This window comes from Prunus persica, chromosome G7 (assembly GCF_000346465.2).
Source record: "Prunus persica cultivar Lovell chromosome G7, Prunus_persica_NCBIv2, whole genome shotgun sequence".
NCBI lineage: Eukaryota > Viridiplantae > Streptophyta > Magnoliopsida > Rosales > Rosaceae > Prunus > Prunus persica.
In genome coordinates, this window is record NC_034015.1 from 159517 (window position 1) to 179370 (window position 19854).

The 19854-nt window shown below is 38.4% G+C and overlaps 1 protein-coding gene across 1 annotated transcript; it reads left to right on the plus strand.

Annotated features, from left to right (window-relative positions):
• Positions 717-2884, plus strand: LOC18770626 (NAC transcription factor 29). Its single transcript, XM_020569259.1, has 3 exons — positions 717-1172; positions 1300-1610; positions 1861-2884. The coding sequence occupies exons 1-3, from the start codon at positions 1007-1009 to the stop codon at positions 2533-2535; spliced, it is 1152 nt and encodes a 383-aa protein (XP_020424848.1). The 5' UTR covers positions 717-1006; the 3' UTR covers positions 2536-2884.

Genomic DNA, 19854 nt, shown 5'->3' on the forward strand with positions numbered 1-19854 from the left:
ATGAAAAAAAGAATAAAGTCAAGGTGAGATGCATTATTACGGCATGATGAAGATGATTGATGACTAGGCAGGCATCACAGGAGGAGCTTCTGCTTGTGAACTGTGGGGCTTCATTATTATGGGCTTGTGGACCTAGCTTTTCCAAACATGAAAGGACACGTGTCACGATTCTATCTGAGAAGAGGTTGATGATGTCACGAGAGATTAAGCTCATCCTTGGACCTTTGTCCAGCCGCCATGCATCTTCTTTATTCCATTCCATGATATCTATCTATTATTTTGTCTTCCCTCTTCTCTCTTCTCTCTTCTCCCTTCCCTTTTCGCGAAAACAAAACTTGGGAAGGACAAAACCAACAGTTCCATTCCCTTGGAGATTGGAGATTGGAGATTGGAGATTGGACCATGCATGCATGCATACATACATACGTTTCTGTTGACAAAACGATATACTGTGAGGAAAATCAAACTCGGGTGTAAGTCGACGGATGTATTATAGACATACATACATACGTATGTATAATGTATGTATATATATATAAAAGCCTTACAGCTGGCACACATACGACATCGGAGGGGAGCGTGTGTGTGGGCCTCGTATTATATTTCTTTCAGAAAATGTAACAGATGATTTGTTTTTTTCCTCAGCATCATCGGCTATTCTATTCTTCATCCCAACCCCTTGGCCTAATCTCTTCTTTTTCCGCATGCCGACAAAAAACCACAACCATAAAAGCCCTTCGTTTCTTTCTCTCCCAAAAATTTCAATTCTCGTCGTCTTTAATTTCCAGTTTGTCTTGTCACAATAGGAGTCTAGAGAGGCATAATTTCCACATCCATTTTCCTCTCTCTTACATAGAGCCAAGGCTACCTAGCTAGTTATAGCCTATCATATTACCCAACTAAACTAAACCACACAAAGCCAGCCCCTTGTATTAATTTTAAATCCTAAATCCGGTGCTCAATTAGTGCATATATAGCAAGTTTACCAGAAGGAAATATTTATTTGATGATGAAAAACCCAGAATCAAGCCTGCCACCAGGGTTTAGGTTCCACCCCACAGATGAAGAGCTCATCCTTCACTACCTTACAAAGAAGGTGGCCTCCACACCCTTACCCGTTTCCATCATCGCGGAAGTTGATATCTACAAGTTTGATCCATGGGAATTACCAGGTGATTAATTCATTTCCTCATTGGTTCATTAGTTTATAAGGTGTTTTTTTGTTTGCATAACATGCATCTTTAAGCCATTAATTGCTAATTGCGTTTTCTTTATGGATGCTGATATATCGTTAATTAGCCAAAGCTGCGTTTGGTGAGAAAGAATGGTACTTCTTTAGTCCTAGAGATCGCAAGTACCCGAATGGCGCAAGGCCAAACAGGGCAGCCGCGTCAGGGTACTGGAAGGCAACAGGAACAGATAAGACGATTGTGGCGTCATTAGGAGGACGCCAGAACGTTGGTGTGAAGAAGGCTCTTGTCTTCTACAAGGGAAGACCCCCTAAAGGAATCAAGACCAACTGGATCATGCATGAATATCGCCTTCCAGAGAATCCAAACAACTACACCACCACCACCAAAACCATGAAGCTCAAAGATTTATCCATGAGGGTGGGCAACTATACATACCTTTTACTTCATTTAATTTAGTGCTGTTTATTACATATGCTTTTCATATAGAGTCTAAATTATTTCCCCGATTTAGCTTTATATCATGAATCACGATGGTGTTTGAATAATTAACTAAGCATGCAGATCAGTTTAATTTAGAGCTGTTAACACTCCCTGTTTATGAACTATACTTCGTGGTATATAACATGACCAATACGTACTCTTTCGTTGGTTTTTTTCTCTCTCCCAGTTGGATGATTGGGTTCTCTGTCGAATCTACAAGAAGTCCAACGTCTCAAGTTCAGCAGCGGTGCCGCCAATCGATCATGAAGAAGAAGTTGAAGAAGAAGAAGATTTTCTCCATGATGTCCTGTTACCAAGCCTGAAAAGTCCCCTTCCCGGCCTTGGTCACAACATGAGTACTAATAATACTGGTCTCAAGCCCCAGAAATCTTCTTCCTTCTCCAACTTACTAGACGTCATGGACTACTCATTACTCACTAGTTTTCTGGCGGATGGCCAATACTCTAACCCAACTGGAACCGGACTCCAATCAACTCCGAATAGGTTTCCCTGTTCCGGGACTACTGGTTTAGACCAGAAACCGCTGTTCATTAATGACTATTCCAATATCAGCAGCAGCAGCAGCAGCAACAGTCATTTGCTTCAAAAGCTCCCTCAATTCAATGGTTTGAACTTGCCAGGAATCCCAAGCACCGAAAACCGGCTCAAGCGCCATGATCATCCAATTGCAGATGATCATGGTCTACTATACCCATCAAAGAAATACGTCAATTCTAATTGCAGTTTCAATAACGCAACGATTCAGTCCGACAATATCTCTCAAGGACACTTACTCAACCATTCATTGTTGAATCATCAGCAATTAGTATTGAGTAGTCCTCAGTTCCAGTTTCAAGAATAAAACCAAAATTAAATCAAAAAAATTTACATTCATAAAGAAAAGGAAGAAAAAGAATACCTAGGGTTGAGCATGCCAAGCTTTGGTCAAGTTGTACAAGTAGAACATGCTAAGCTAGGGTTGAATTTGCAGATGAGATTTTCACACTGTAGATATATAGGTACTCGGTATATGAATATTTATGAGATCAATTGGCAGGAGAATCTTCTTCTTCTTCCCAATTAATTGTGATTTCAATTCCCCATCTCAATCAATATTCAACCTGTAAAGTGTGAAAGGATTTCCACCACTGTTGTCTCATGTGGCACCATTTACCACTTTATTCAAATTGGATTTTTTGAGTTATTTTTAAGTTCAGTGTTTCAAAACTGGGCCTATCAAACACATTTTTTGAGCTTTACTCAAATTTTGTTTTTAAGTTTAAAAAAGCTGGATTCAAATAGAATATACCAAACATGTTCTTACTTTCTCTGTGTTTTACGACTTTTGGTGCCATCAACCTGGTATCATAGCCTAATTGGCCATGGGCAAAAAGGGTGAGCCCTCCACCGACCCCATTTCCACCATGGATGTGACTCTGGACCTTCAACGAGATCAGCTCACATCTCACCTCCAAGATTTTTAGGACACTGTTTCCACCATCATCGCTACGCTCGCCCAGATGGGTTCCACACGGACCTCTCTGATATTCAGAAACTTGTCACTACCTTACACTCTCAACAATCCCAACATCGACCTTCAAAAATCGATGGTGGAAGAACTCCGATTAGACTACTGTGCCTCTAGTCTAGCAACCCTCCCCCGCCCGCACCACCCTCCCTTCCATATAGTCTCCTTCCCTCCGTTGTCCCTTACTTACACCATCCAATCCTTCCCTTCTCTTACTTCTGGGCAGACACTTTCAGACTTTCAGTCAAGTGGAAGCTATCTTGAAAAGCTCTGGACCGATGACCAACTTTTACGCTGAATTAAATACTGACATACGTTTGGTGTTGTGTCAGATTAAAAAATAATTCTTGTAATATTTAAATTTAATGAAATATTTTGATTTAAAAAATATTTAAATTTAATTAGGGATATTTAATTAGGGTTGATGTGTGAATTTTTTTATAAAAATTATTTTAAAAAATTAATTTTTTATTAAAAAATAAAAAATAAAAAAACCATTCTCTCGTTCTTCCCTCTTCCTCTCTCTCCATGGCTCTGCCTTTCTTTTCCATTTGTCTTCCTCTCTTTCTGGCTCTGTCATTCTTTCCAGATTTCCAAAGAGAAAAATAGAATAAACCCAATTAACCCCACACCACAACTTTTGACAAACCACACCACAAAATTAAAATTAAAAAATACCAAAACACAATTAGGATCTTTTTGATCCCTTTCTTCTTCCTGGTAGCATACCCTGCGAATCCAGTAACCATAGTAAAGTCCCTGCTTGGCTTTGTTTTTGTAATTCCTTCTTCTCAAAATCATAAAAGGGATATGAGGGATTGGTATCATCACAATCAGCGGAATAGTCGACCCCTTTTCTTACACAAGCATTTCTGTACTCGGATCGGCAGGTATGGAGGTCTTTCCCAACCTCAAGCCCACCGGCGACTAGCTCCACGTCCTCGTTGCCAACGGAAACGGCATCATCGAGTTCAACGAGCTAGTCACCGCCATCTTGCCTGACATGAACGGGGAGGATCCTCATCAACCGGGAGCAACCCATGGAGGTCGTTGTGTGGGTCGGACTCGATGTTTCAAAATAGCACGCTCACTATTTTGCAAACTGCTTTTCATCCTCGCAGTATTGGACGAGCGAGTTCAGTTATTTTTTCACCAGTGGACTATACAATCCCATTTATGTTAGTCCTTCTTTCACCAAACGTGGGTTTTAAAGTGTTATTTAACACTGTCCAGGCTAGTCCAGCCTGCCAAACATACCCTTAGTCCTCAAACTAGGCCAAATTTTTTTGTAGGCCCGTCTTATGTGCTTTTCAAGAGAAGAAAGTATCACATGTCGGCAAGAGCACGAAACATCTCGTGCAACTGTAGATCCAACAACCAATATTAAAGGCGCGTTGACGTCATTGATGATGTCAGCTAGCCGTTAGGTTTTTTATTTTATTTTTAATAACCTTTTTAAATGTTTTTAAATTCGAGGTCAGAACCATTGATTGAAAAGTTATTTTTTATTTATTCATTTAAAACCTTTTTAAATGTTTTAAATTCATTTTGTTCAAAAATATATATAAATTAAAAAATATTGTCTCTAAATCGTAGTTTAATTAAATTAAACAATATATAGTTGTGGAATATATGAGTGTTATACCATAGTTTTTCTCAAAATAATAAAATATGAAAGGCCCTCAAATATAGCCATGCATGGCTAGAGATGGAAAAATTTAGCCCTACACTATTCTTTAAAAAATTAATATTTTGGAGGGCTAAATTTTTAGCCATGGACTATATTTAGCCCTATGATTGGAGATGGCCTTAAGGCCTCGTTTGTTAACCAGGACTGTCTTGGCATGGACTATGCTTAAGAACTATTCTGGATTGACTTGGCTAGGACTAAGTTGAATAAGACTTATCCTGCATTTGGTATAATACTGGACTGGGACTGGGACTAGGACTTGAATAAAAATATGTTTATTTAATTAATTAAATAAAATTATAAATATAAAATTATTTTTTATTTAACCCAAAGCCACAATCCCCCCAAACTATCAACAACAAGGCCAATCCCTAGCCATGAAGCTCATGGACTCCACTAGCTCTCTGCAAGGAAACGAGAGTTGCCCAAAACCATCTCTCTCTCTCTCCCCCCCCCCCCCCTAAATTTTGGTTCTTCCATTCCATCGCCATGTCATATTTGCCTAGGTATCGTAGGCACTAGCACGATTCCTCGCACCGAATCAGATCCATGGGATTTGCTCTGCGATTGGGTCCGAGCTCGATGGCACTGCGTTGTGTTTAGGGCTGGAGTCGTTGTCCATTAAGAACTCGACATAGGGAGATGATGATAATTACATGGACTTGAATTGAGCGGCTGAGTATGAGCATAAGAAGAGGGCTGAACGCACAGGATTGTTGAGCCCCTCCTTCTGCAAGGAATTCACTAACACCTTCTAAAGAGGTGTTTTTAGTAGGCCCTGCATTAGTATTCCATACTTAGAACTAGAAGTAAGTTAACCAAATATGGGCCTAATTTTAATCTAATCTAATCCAATCCAGGGCTGAGAGGTGTACCAAATAAGGCCTAAAGGTACTTTTATTGACGGATTAAGAGATGAAATCAAGGATGATGTTCTCCCCCCTCACATCGCCCACTCTGGCTCGTGCTATTGAATTGGCTTACATTTTAACACCTCAAAAGCAAGACCCAAACCCGTTTCACTTCAAACCACTTCACATGCACTAAGGCCTCGTTTGGTATGTTGGCTTGGACTGGTTAAGATTGACTGTTAGGTACTGAATTGGGCTGGTTTGGATTGGCCTGGATCTTAAGTCCAACCATGTTCAGTTTTGCACCAAACAACATACTATAATTGACTTCAAAATTTTATTTATTCAATTTACACCCATTAGTATTTCCATCCAAATCCAATGCCAAATCCTAACTACAGAACCCCAAAATTGCCAAGAAAAACTAGAAAAGCAATATCAAAGAACAATACCCAACAAAGAACAGTACCCAAAGATTTGCAGGACAATTTTATTTATTTATTTTGCGCAGCCAACAAAGAACCTCAAGCTGGGAAACAAGACCAATACCCAACAACACAAGGATCTAGGAAACAAGAACAAGAATAGAGTTTTTTAATTTGTAGTAAAAATATATAAATTTTTTAAATTTGTAATCAATCCAATAACACAAGGATCTGGGAAACAAGAGCATTGTCCAACAAAGGGAAGAAGGAGACAAAAATGGATTTGATTGCCGAGATGAGCTTGACGGGTTAGGCATAGAAGCTGTGAAAGACATGCTGAATCAAAGCCAAATGAATAAAATCAAAACAATAAAAATCGAAAAACCAAAGTTTTAGATAGAAATCTTAACATTGTTTGAGGCAAATCAAAGCTAAATCAATCTCTTCCTGAAAAAAGGAGAGAGAAGAAATTGAGAGGCATGAGAAAAGAGAAAGGAGAAGAGAGAGGAGAGGAGAGAGAAAGAGAAGAAGGCAACTAGAGAAATATGATGTAGTAGAGGCTGAGCATGGGAGACGAAGAGGAGCTTGCGCTTGTTGTAAACCCACGCTTGAGGTTAGGTTCCAGAGCCATCGTCATACTTGGATCCAAGGTTCAATATCCAGTATGTGATAAAATTAAGCACATTAAACAACAAATTGGACTCATGTCCATTTTAATTGAATACATCTAGTTCAGTCCAGCCTACTAAACATGGCCTAACTGGTCAACATGACCCCCCCAATCCACTTCCTCCTCGAAACATAACCCACCTACCACCACCCCTCTAATTTATCGTCTTTCTTAGCTTGATCTTTAAGAATGTTGTACCAAAGGGATTTGTTTCCATTGTAAGGAACAATACCAGCCAAGGGATCGATGTGCTAAGCCCCAGATCCTCCTAATTGAGTCATTTGACTCTCTATATTCGGATCCTGATGCACCAATAAACATAGGGGACACAAATGGAGACACCCACCCAATTGTAATCAATGCACTAACGGGCAATCACAAACATCAACGATGTAATGTGATTATTAGATTTAGATTGTATTCAGACTATCGGATTGCACCTATCAATTGATATCCGTTACGCATAGGATTTGGATCAAATCGGATTATTATCGGATTTATTTTTAGATGTACAAAAAAATCAAAATTTCATTAGTAGCCTCGTTCTTTTATTGTATTTATCTACTTTTTATATCAAATTTTGATATTTTAACATAAAAATAGTTTTAAGTGTATTTAGTTCATATAAAACTAAAATTACTAATTTACACATATAGAATATTAATATAAAGCATAGAAGAACTAAATTATACTTCATACTAAGTCGGATCAGATTATTATCTTATCAGATCTACTATAATCCATATATTTATCCATTTATCATCAGATTACCGGATTCATATTGTAATCGGATTATCGGATTGAGAAGTCCATTGACAGATCCAGTGGTGTTCCATCGAATCTCTCCCTATCTATATTTTTATCGACTTAGGCGCTAACTTGAATTTCCTCAACCCCTATGTCGCTACTTGATTCGGTAATAAAATTGATGCTACAAAAACGTAATTTTGTGTGTGGGTTTCAAGTCGTTAATTAGTTCGCGTCGGAAATGGCCACCCCTACTCACAGCTGGCCTCTCATCTCCCTTACTTCCATACTCCGCCTCTTTGTTTCGGCATCACGCCCAACAATCAAACCTTTACTCACATAATTCTAGGATATCTTCAGCGACTCCCAAGGGTTGTCGCCCTAACGCCAAGTGGATCATCAATTCCCCTTAACTTCCATATCAAGGACGGACCCAAGATTTCAAAATGGGGTAGGTGGTGGACTCGAGTGGGATCGGCCTAGGTTAGTCATAGGTATGGTCTGTTCCTATCCAATATCGCTTGTATAAAAAAATTTAAAGAAACACTTATTAATCATAAACAATTAAAAACATTAACCTTGGTAAAACCATCAATTTACAATTGGCATCATGAAACACAATTATTAAATAGAATAACATATTAGGTGTCACAAGATTTGTTGAGAGGAGAAGATTTAGAGCATTTCCACCGCGCAGGGCAAGCCCGGGCAAGAGGGGGCCTAGGCCCGCGAAGAAGTTTCTAGCGCGCTCCAGCAGCCCGAGCAAGGCCCAAGGAAAATCCAACCCGTTCTCCTACTTGAGGATTGGTGACGTCAGAGCACGATTTTGAATTTTTTTACCTTTGGCACATGAAGATTCAAAAATTCCCGCAACGAATAAAAGCCATGTGGCGCTTCCTTTCTGCTCCAATCAACCGGGTGCCAATTTGTTGTGTAAAAACAATTTGAAATTTTTTGTTAAAAATATCAAAAAATTAAGATTTTTTATTATTATAAATACCTACCAATATTATTCATTTTTCACACCAAATTTCATAAAAATTCGTCTCCTTCCAATATTATTCACTTTCCACATCAAATTTTCTACTACAAAATTTCATTTATTTAAAAATACAAATGGCCTTTTCCATCAAAGCTGGAAGGTCGTGCACAACTATGGAAGATGTTTTGTTGTGTGAGTGTTAGGTCCAAGTTGGCCATTGCCAGACCAAGGGCAATAAGATGAAGTTCTCTCATTTGTGGAGAAAAATTCATGCCTAATTTTATGAAAGATCAAATTCAGTTCGTACGAAAATGACATTGGCTAGTAGGTGGAAATTTTTGAATAAGTAGTTAGGGAAATGGAGAGATGCATTGGCAAAAGCGATGGACAACGTTCGAAGTGGCAAAATCTTCGCAATGAGGTAAATTATTTGTAATTGCCGTTTTATTAAACTTTATATCATATTTTTTGATATTTTCTTGCATTTCCAATTTGTTTTCATTATTATAGATTCTGCAAGCATAAATGTAACAACCCGGTACTTAATTAATTTTTAATTATTAAATTATTCAAGAAAAAGACTAAAATACCCTTGGAATATTTTATTAAGAATCAAAATTGACTTTTGACCGGGAAGGAATTTGAAATTTCTGCTTGTACCGTTGCGTGGGGCGCAATGAAACGAGTCCGTAGACACGTAGTAGGCTCAAATCGGAGTTATAACGAAGAAAATATGATCAAATTACGTTGAGGGGCAAAATGGTAATTTGTCATGTCAGATTTTTTTTTATTTAAAAAAATTGACTTTCTTCTCTCTCTCTCTCTCTCTCTAGCTCCCGTCGCACGAACAGCCACTCCCCCCTCTTTGCAATAGCAACGACAGTTTTTCTATCTCCACCGCCACCACACGCCACCATTTTGGGTGGCACCGGTCCCAAAACAACCCGGCCACCTTCCTTTTCCTAACCCAACCAACCTCAGCAGTTGGAACCACCGGTGCTGGCCGAAAACTGATGAAATCTGAGCTGTTTTGGATAGTTTTTGACAAATTTTTAGGAAACTCGTTCTGGTGTTTTCGATGGCCAAATTTTGCTATCCAGGTATGCTTTCTCAACCTCTCGAGATGGTCTAGCTGCTGATTTGTTGGATAGGAGAAATTTCTGAGTTTTGGAGGATAAAGTTGTTAGTTTTTGGCCTTCTATTCCGGCCACTTTCGTCCACTTTTTGGGGCAGGTCCAAGAACAAAAGTGGTTCCAAATACGGTGTCTTATGTAGGGTAGGAGGTTGGGATTCCAATTGTGAAGTTTTCTGCAGGAGTTTGATCAAGCCACCTACGCGCTGCTAGCACGTATGGTGGTGCGTGGGCAGCATAGTGAGGTCGCTTTCAGTCCTATAATGACCCTCGTGTTGTCACGAGTGCATAGAAATTCGCAGATCTCAATTCGGACAACGTTTGAAACCCGATCGGATCTTGCAGATTGTGTGATTTTCGGGTTTGATACGTTTGAACTGTTGGGTTGCAGTCAATTTCTTTTATGTTGATCTAGGTAATTCCGGGATTGTGTAGGATTCAATGGATAGTGAATCGGAATCCCGGATACTCCGAAAAAGCCAATCCTAGGGCTAAGTTTACAGTAACCGTCTGATCGTGCGATCGTGAGTAATCCGACCGTCCGATCGAGACCAGACTCTCGGGACATATGTCCTAGGCATGTTAGAACCTTTAGGAACTCTCGGATCAGGATTTTGAGGTTTTGGACCCACGGGGTCCTGGGTTGACTTTTTGGGACTTATCGCTTTTTGAGTCCCGAGGCACTTCTAGACCTTTCTAATCAGCGGAAAAGCTTACATAGGCTTGAGAATGACCTTAAATTCAATGACAGCACCTTTAGGAGCCCAGGGCCATGATTTTGGATTAAATAATGAAGATGAGCCCCTTAGAATATGTAAGCTTTAGAAAGTTCATGTGCGTGCGAGTGTTCAATTGGTTTATTTATGGTCTTAATTTTATGATTTTATGTGAATTCGGGATGAGTATTTAATTATCTGTTTATTTATCACCTATTTATATATTCATATGGTTAATCATGTCGTATGATTATTAATATAATATTTGAACAGTATGTTAATCAGAGATCGATATGGCCAACATACTAGCTAAATGTTTAATATATGTATATCCAGTAGTTGAAAAGGATGAGTCATAGCCTTTGGCTATTATCAGATTATGGCATATATCTATGTATATATTCTAAGTTTAGTAAAAACCAATTTATTGGAAGTTGATATAAAATACGGGTTATGGTTTTCAAACCCACCATGAGGGTACCTCCTAGTTACTTTGAGACAGTTTATCTTTTATGAACACTGGCCCACGTGTTTCGGGGACACCCGAATCGTGTGGTGCAAGAAAATGCGACTTGGATGGACTTGGTGTCTCCGGGACCTGCGAGGATTGCGGTTCATATTGAAGTGTTATCTCTTAGACCTGCGAGGAATGCGGCTCGGATGGATTTGATGTCTCCGGGACCTGCGAGGATTGCGGTTCATATTGAAGTGTTATATCTTAGACCTGCGAGGAATGCGGCTCGGATGGATTTGGTGTCTCCGGGACCTGCGAGGATTGCGGCTCAGATTGAAGTGTTATCTCTGAGACCTGCGAGGAATACGACTCGGATGGACTTGGTGTCTTCGGGACTTGCGAGGATTGCAGCTTAGACCTGCGAGGAATGCTGCTCGGATGGACTTGATGTCTTAGGGATCTGCGAGGATTGCGGCTCAGATTGAAGTGTTATCTCTAAGACCTGCGAGGAATGAGGCTCGGATGGACTTGGTGTCTCCGGGACCTGTGAGGATTGCGGCTCAGATTGAAGTATTATCTCTGAGACCTGCGAGGAATGCGGCTCGGTTAACTTTGTGTTTCCGAATCCTGCGAGGATGGAATTGATGGTATTAAAGGAATTGACAGATCAGAAATGGGGGTAGGCTTAGGTGGAGAGGATTTAAGCTTTAAGACGCTTTTAAATTAAAATTGAGGAATTTTATACGGTTACTATCATTTTCTTAATCAATACATTTATTTCACAAGAGAAAGGCAAATATATATTTATTTATTTATGAACCTTACGTTGGTTCGATGTAAGGGCCTTCGGAGCTTATAAATCTTTAACTTTTTTTATTTTATTATGTTTATTTATCTTTATCTTGAATTATTTTATATAGTATTAAATAGCTTAAGTTTTTCTAGCATATTTGCCCTACGAGTCTTAGAGATATCAGGACCGTGGGAGCGAGGATTGCGGATCAGGTAGACCAGATGTCTCCTGAGTCCAGCGAGGATTACAGGGCAGGACGTGTCACCAATGGTGTCACGAGAAAATGGATAGTTATGGCTTTCCAAGTGTGATTACCTGAATCTAAATGCTTTTATTCACTCATTTAATTATATATTGCCAAGTAAGTAATGTCAGGAAGCTTGGAGCAGGAAGCTGAGATGAAATACGAGAATTACGTGTGGCTTGATCCCTTTTTAAGGATATGTAGGCACCCTAGGGTTCTACGTGCATCCACGAGGGCAAGTAACTCAAGGTAGTCTAGCTAAGTTATTATAAATTCAATGTTGTTCCGAGGATTTTCTAAGAAATTGAGATGAATTTTATTAGAAGGATAATTTATTTGATTTGTTGAGGCATGAGGCCAAAGTGATATGATGCTTGATTTTATTGGAAATAAATTAATGCATGCTGGCAGTTGGGTTATATATAAACATATATGCTTGTTTTAGAAGTGGAAATTTTTGAGAAATTTTCAATTTATAGGGGAGGCTGCCGAATTTTCGGCAAAAGTCAAACTTGAGACAAATTGTATTTTGAGCAAAAGGGCAAATAGGTCATTTGTGCCCCACACCCTCTAAGTGTTGGACACGCATAGGATTCGGCTCAGATTTCAAAGTGGAATTTGGGTCAGGTCGTGTCAATAAATGTGGTTCGATACCATTGGCCAAGGCAAAAATTCTTTCAACAATCACCAATGTTGGGAGGTTGTGAAAAATTGTTTGAGATTCAAAATTATTCTCACGAGTCCGACCGTTGTGTTGAATGAGACTCCGCTCCACGATTCATTAGTATTGGATTCGTCATTGGACTTCTCGATGAATCAAGACTCACCAATCCAAAGGGAACTGAGGCCTATTAAGAGAAAGGCGGCAAAGACCAAGAGAATGAGCACTTCGACCAGTGATTGTGCAAAAATTTTAGAGCAAATTGCTATCAATGGCACACTGAGAATTAAGAGAGACATGAAAAAAGATATGGCTGACAAGGGCAAGAGATGAAGCATTTGCAAGAGAAAGGGAGTACGTGCACAAACAAGACATGACCAAGAAGGATCGGGAAACCATGGCCGTGGATACGAGCCATATATCCCCTGAAACAAAGTCATTTTGGAAGCTCGAACAAAGAGATGTTATGAGAAAAATATTTTTCTGTGACGGTGTTCCTAGCAACACTGATTGGTTAAATGATGAAAACCATTATGTTGTATTGATAGAGTTGCCATTTATTAATTTGTTGTATTGCTTGTCTTTTATTGAATAAAGAAAGCATTCAATAATATAGCTATTTATGTAAAACATTGCATACATCAAAACAAAGCATAATTCATTACAAAACACAAAGAAAGCATAATTCAAAATAAAACACAAACAAAGCATAATTCAAAACAAAACAAAACACAAACTAAGCATTAAACTTGAGTTCAATGACCATGATTGTCTCTCAGTGCCCATAATGCTCCAAAGCAGCTCTTCATCAAACATGTGAGCAGCCCCCATAATGATTGCCCACCGAGCTTGGAGGATACCAAAACACATTTTCACATCTTTTCTATAACCTTCTTGATAAATAGCAAAATATTTTTCCTTCTCCGAATGCGGTTGTAGAATTGTTTTAATGAATGTCGTCCACCTCGGGTAAATTCCATTTGCTAAGTGGTACCCTCCCGAGTATATGGTATTGTTGATTTCATACGTGATCTGAGGGGCTTGACCTCTCAACACATCATTGAACATCGAGGATTGACCGAGCACGTTAAGGTCATTTTGAGATCCTTTAACTTCGAAAAAGGCATGCCAAACCCAGTATCGAATAATGAAACAGCTTTCAAAATGATATTTTTTTGGCCCTTCATATTCTCGTAATCTCCTTTGCAAGGCAATTGGGCAATTTTTCCACTGCCAGTGCACATAGTCGATGCTTCCAATCATGCATGGGAAACCTCGAGCCTTGGCTTTTTGAAGAAGCCTTTGGAGGTTCCTAAACGTAGGTTGTGGAGGTAATCCCTCGTGTAGATAGTTTCGATTACATCACAGAATCTGACCAAGCTCTCTAGAATAGTGAATTTCCTCATCTTAGCAATCTTATCCACCTCATCCACCTAGTCTGCAGATGCGCCAAACGCAATATCCGTAAAGAAGTTGTAAATTTTTGCTCTTGAAGAAAACCCAAAATCCCAGTAACATCGTACTTCTGAACGAAGTATGCGTCGTAATTGCAAACATCATGCATGATTTTATTGAACAAATGGGGCTGCATTTTATATTGTCCTCAAAAATCAAAACTAGAGTAACGAATTTAGGATAAAGTAATCTTCCAAGAGATTCTTACCTCGAGAGTGCTTACGTATGTCCAAGTTCAGGCCACAACCGAGTTGTGAACCACGGTGGTGTTGGCTTGATTGATCGAGCATACCCACTGGCATGGAAACTTGATCATCATCTTCTTCCCACTCCCTTTCTTCTTTAGCACGATTGTGCATTCTTTCTTCATTTTCCCGCTCTGCCCTCTCCAACAACCTTCTCGTGTAAGACATTGAGAGTGGAATGTGTTTTCTAAAATATAAGAAATGAAATGATAGAGAGGATATGGTGTGAGAGGTCTGAGTTGAGGTTGTGGTTTATAGAGAGATTTAGAAGATAGAGATGACACGTGACACAATTGTAGCAACTGAAAATCTTATTCGAAATCTAATATGTGAATTTTATAATAATTATGGACACATGACAATTGAAAATATTATCCGAAAATCTTATCTGAAATATGAGATGTGAATTTTATAATAAATATGGACACATGACAATCGAAAATCTTATCCGAAATATGATATGTGAATTTTATAGTAAATAGTGACATGTGACAACCGAAAATCTAATCCAAATTAATAGTTTAAGTATAAAAAATAAAGGCTTTTTATCACAAATGGTCCTTCACGTTTGTGAAATTATCATGAATGGTCATTGAGGTTTTTTTGTGACACTAATAGTCCTTAACATTTGTGTATTTTATCACAGATGGTCCCTGCCATTATAAATTTTGTTAAGTGTGACGTGGAAAATAAGTGGAGCCCATTTGTCCAATTACATTGTGACATGTGGATAAAAAAAAAAATTTTAATTTTTTTAATGAAAATTCTATTTTTTTTTGTTGTGCAACTTTTCATCCCCCTTCCTTATTACTCTGTCTCTTCCCCCCCTCCTCTGCCCTAGCTCTACACCCTTTGCTCTCCATCTCTTCTCCCTGTCCTCTCCTTCTCCCTCTGTTTTTTTTTCTTTCCCACTGCCACCTGCAAGAAAAAATATAAGATATACAGTTGCTCTCCATGCCCAATGAATCTCTTCTCACAGCCCTATCACACAAAGATGGTGGCCAACGAACATAAAGGAAGCAAGAACTGCAACAATTCGCCAAAATAAGATAGGGAGATGAAAAACTGTGAATTTGGCATGTTGTAAATCATTTTTGTCTTAGCCTTGCAAATGGGTCAAAAAGCTAAAAACACTCTGATTCACTCAAAAATATTTCAGCACATCTAACCAAATGAGAAGAGCCAAAATCTCGAGACCTCGGATTCAAGAATTTTCACAAACTGATACAAGGCAAAAGATGCAAGACATGACATGATATGTGGGAGGAGAAATCTGATTGTTCTCTCCCTAGTCCCTACCAACAAACCAAACAAGACAACATGCAAGAACAGCCCCATGAACACAAGCTCAGGGAAAAAAAAAACAGACAACAAAATTCTAAAAACGAAGTACAATTTGAGCACCAAATCACAGAACAATACAATACCTGTAGAAGTCTCCAAGGGGAATTGGGCCAGCGAATTGGGTTAGAAACTTGAAGAGAAGCAATGGTACCCATGAACCAGCTGATCCTAGAAGAGTCCTCAGTCTCAAACGCCATCTGAACCTCATCCTGAAGCACCACTGCACCCTCATGAAAACCAGTGAACATGAATAGGTGGGTTGCAAGAAAGAGATTCATTGGGGCATGAGTTGCAGGTTGCGAGCAGAGATGGAGAGCAAAGGGTGGAGAGCGAGGGCAAAGGGGGAGAGAGACGGAGTAATAAGGAGGGGGGATGAAAAGTTGCATTAAAAAAAAAAGAATTTTCATTAAAAAAATATTTAATTATTTTTTATCCACATGTCACAATGTAATTGGACAGGTGGGCTCCACTTATTTTTCACGTCACACTTAACAGAATTTATAACGGCAGGGACCATTTGTGATTAAAAAAACCCAAACATTAAGGACTGTTAGTGTCACAAAAAAACTTCAAGGACCATTCGTGATAATTTTGTAAACTTGATGGACCCATTTGTGATAAAAAGTCAAAAATAAAAATAAATTAAAGTGAATAGTAGTTGCCTTTTGTCATGTAAATGGGTGGAAACAAAACTTGTCTTTTGCAAGGGCTAGCATCTGCCTCTGTTTTCCCTTTGCTATGAAAAATGAGTGGAAATGCTCTTATGGTTGTAGGTTCACAGTGTTCACAAGCATACCATCTTGATGATTAAGAAGATGAGGGTGAGGATGAAGCTAGTGCCTTTTAGCTTTTTTATTTTATTTTTTTTAATAAAATATAAATAGAAGTAATAGTCTAAGAGAGGATGAGAGTTTCTCTCATACACACACTATCAAGATGTCATGGGGTTTGAACTTGAGACCGCTTATGATGCAGGAGCATAGGAGTGGATCAAGATAGATATTAGCATTTAATTAGTTATTTCATGATATATTGTTATTTTCTTATTTAGGTAGTTTTGGAATATCTTTTATTATTTATGTATGATTTTATAAATTAATTAGTTTACTTTTGGACCAAGTAGCCTTGGTGCCCAAGTATTGTAAAGCCTATAAATAAGGCTAATGTAATAGTTTTAGGGAATATATGTTGATGATTAATAAAATAGTTTCTTTGTGGCATGGATTTGCTACGATATATGTGAGTTTGCACTAGCCCTAGATTTCGGTGCTCGTGTATGTGGTTTGTGACCTGTGTCCGGATCCCGATCCCCATTAATTGGTATCAGAGCTATGGCTCAAGATCTGCTTTATCGGGGAGGTTTTTGGATTGAGGGTCGTGTTAATAACTACAACGACATGGAGGAAATTAGGAGGATGCTACGGCAACTTACGGAACGCATTGCTCGCATTGAAGCTCGAACCCATATAGGTAAAAGTTCTGACGGGGAGGGATGTGTGAACCCTTATCTGAACCGAGTAGCTCGCATCGACACTCTAAGCCGTGGGAGTCTCGACGGGAGTACGAGGGAGATAGCCCTTTTCATTATTGCGCTCCGCTGTGTGAGTCAAGTGAAGAGGGGCACGATTATTCTCATTGTGTCTTTGAAGGTATAAATGAATTTGATAATTTTGGTGCATCTTGTTATTCATCAAAGTTATTAAATTTGGATTTACCTCCATTATTTGATCCTTGCAATTGTGAAAATTGCAATGAAAATTGTTTGGGTGTTCAAAGCAATTTTGATAAGCAATTTATTGACCAGAATATTGAAGAGATGAGAATTGAGAAAACTTTAGAAGATATTATTGATTTTATGGGCATTAATATTTTCACTTGGAAGGATGCCAAAACTCTGGTTGATTTTTTCAATCAGTTGAAGATTCTAGAGAGAAACATTTGCATTGTTAGAGGGAGTAAGAAGAAGCTAAGAAGCATGAAATATTCCAAATATCTTTTTATTTGGAAAGGAAGGTTTCAATTGGATGCTAAAAGATCCAGAATTAATATGAAGCAATTGAAGATTCTATTTGGATTTTCCTCAATCAAAGGCTTGAATTCGAAGACGAATTCTTTCCAACCATGGGAGTCTGATGCAGGAGCATAGGAGTGGATCAAGATAGATATTAGCATTCACTACTACAAAAAAGCAAAAAGACGACGGTAAATCACCGTCGTGTATTGGGTTTTTCAATGGTCGTGGAATCCACCGTCATCTTTTCCCTCATAAACCACGACGCTAAATAACCGTCGTTGTTAAAATATACAACGTCATCAACAAATACAAAACGACGTCAAATATGACACAGAACAAGGCCGCAAGATAGACATACAACGACGAAAATACAAATACGACGACGTTAAATATAATTTTCACGACAATAAAAAATATGACGTCTTTAAATACATTAGAAGACGACGTTATTGATACCTACTACGTCGCATATATAAAAACAACCGTCGTAAAATTAATTTTTCACTTCGATTTTTCGATAAAAGATGACGTGGAAATAGTTGTCAGTGTCATTATTTACGACGTATATGTTTATAGAGTAGACGTTGAAAAACTAAACAACGTCGGTTACAAATATATGAGAGTCGTATTACAAAATTTATACGTCCTATTTTCAGAAACAAACAACGACGATAAATATTAGACGTTGTTAAATAAAACAACGTCGGAAAAAAATAAAAACAGACGTGTTTAGTCTGCTAAAGTTCTAGAAAATAGTCGAGGATGAGAATAGACGACCAACTCAAAAAAATCACCGTCGTTAAAAAGGAAAAATATGACACATATTAAAAGAACAAGGCCGCAAGATATACATACAACGACGACAACTAAAATACTACGCCGTTAAATATAATTTACACGACAAGAAAAAATATGACGTCTTTAAATACATGAGAAGACGACGTTATTGATATCTACTACGTCTCTTATTTACAAAAAACCGTCGTGAAATAAATTTTCCACTTCGATTTTTCTAAAAAATATGACGTGGAAATAGTTGTTAGTGTCATTATTTACGACGTATACATTTATATAGTCGACGTTATATTTATATGTATTCATTACTCACGACGCACTAAATAATATAGACGACGTTGAACTTCTAAACAACGTCGGTTCCAAATAAATGAGAGCCGTATTACAGAACATATAGACGGCGTAGATTATGATGAGAGCCGTATTACAAATAACGTCGTTTAATTGTTATTAGACGGCGGTTATAATGAATTTCCGTCGGAATTCATTTCGTTCCTCTTCGTTTATAAAAGAACTTGCGACGTGGAAAATGTATGATGACGTCGTATTTTTTAACGTTCAGATTATATATCTCGTTTTTTAGACGTCGGTATTATGGGATTGGAGTCGTGTTATTCTGAATTACATGGCGGTTCTTAATCCTTCACCGACGTGATATCCTGAATAATTGCTTCACAATAGTGTCGTGGTTCTTCATTGTTACGTTGCTTTAAGACGTCGGTAAATATGCTGAATAACTGATTCACAATAACGTCGTGTTTTATTTGAACGTAGAAAGTGAAGAAATCGCATTACAATATATTACAAAATTAATGTCATACACTGCCAATTACATAAGCATCATTCAATCCATATATCTTCACACTCATCTCGAATATTTTGACCGCCTAACTCACCTACCAGTTCATCAAATGTGTCAACATTTGGCATCCCTCTAGTAAATGGCTCACACTCAATTATCACATCACCTAAGACTTCATCACCAATAACATCATTATATTCTCTATTAGGCATTGATAACACTACCGACCAACCACGATGCATCGGGTCGTCAACAAAAAATATTTGTTTGACTTGAGAAGCCAAAACAAATTGGTCATTCCTATGTCCAATTTTACTCAAATCTACAAGGGTAAATCCAAGTTCGTCGACTACAAGACCAGAACTATCTATCCACTCACACCTAAAGACTGGGATTGTAAACTTTTGGTAGTCAAGGTCCCAAATTTCTTGAATGACACAATAGAAACCCATATGTGAGAGAATTGGGTTTTTATCCTTGGCACTAGCAACTTGCATGGTATGTGCAAGTAAATAAACTCCACTATTTTGAGTTGTCCGCACATCATCTTGTGCCTTGATATTGAATTTAATACCTTTAATAAGATAGCTCCTATATATGGCACTGACATGTTTGGACCAGCTGCTAGCCACC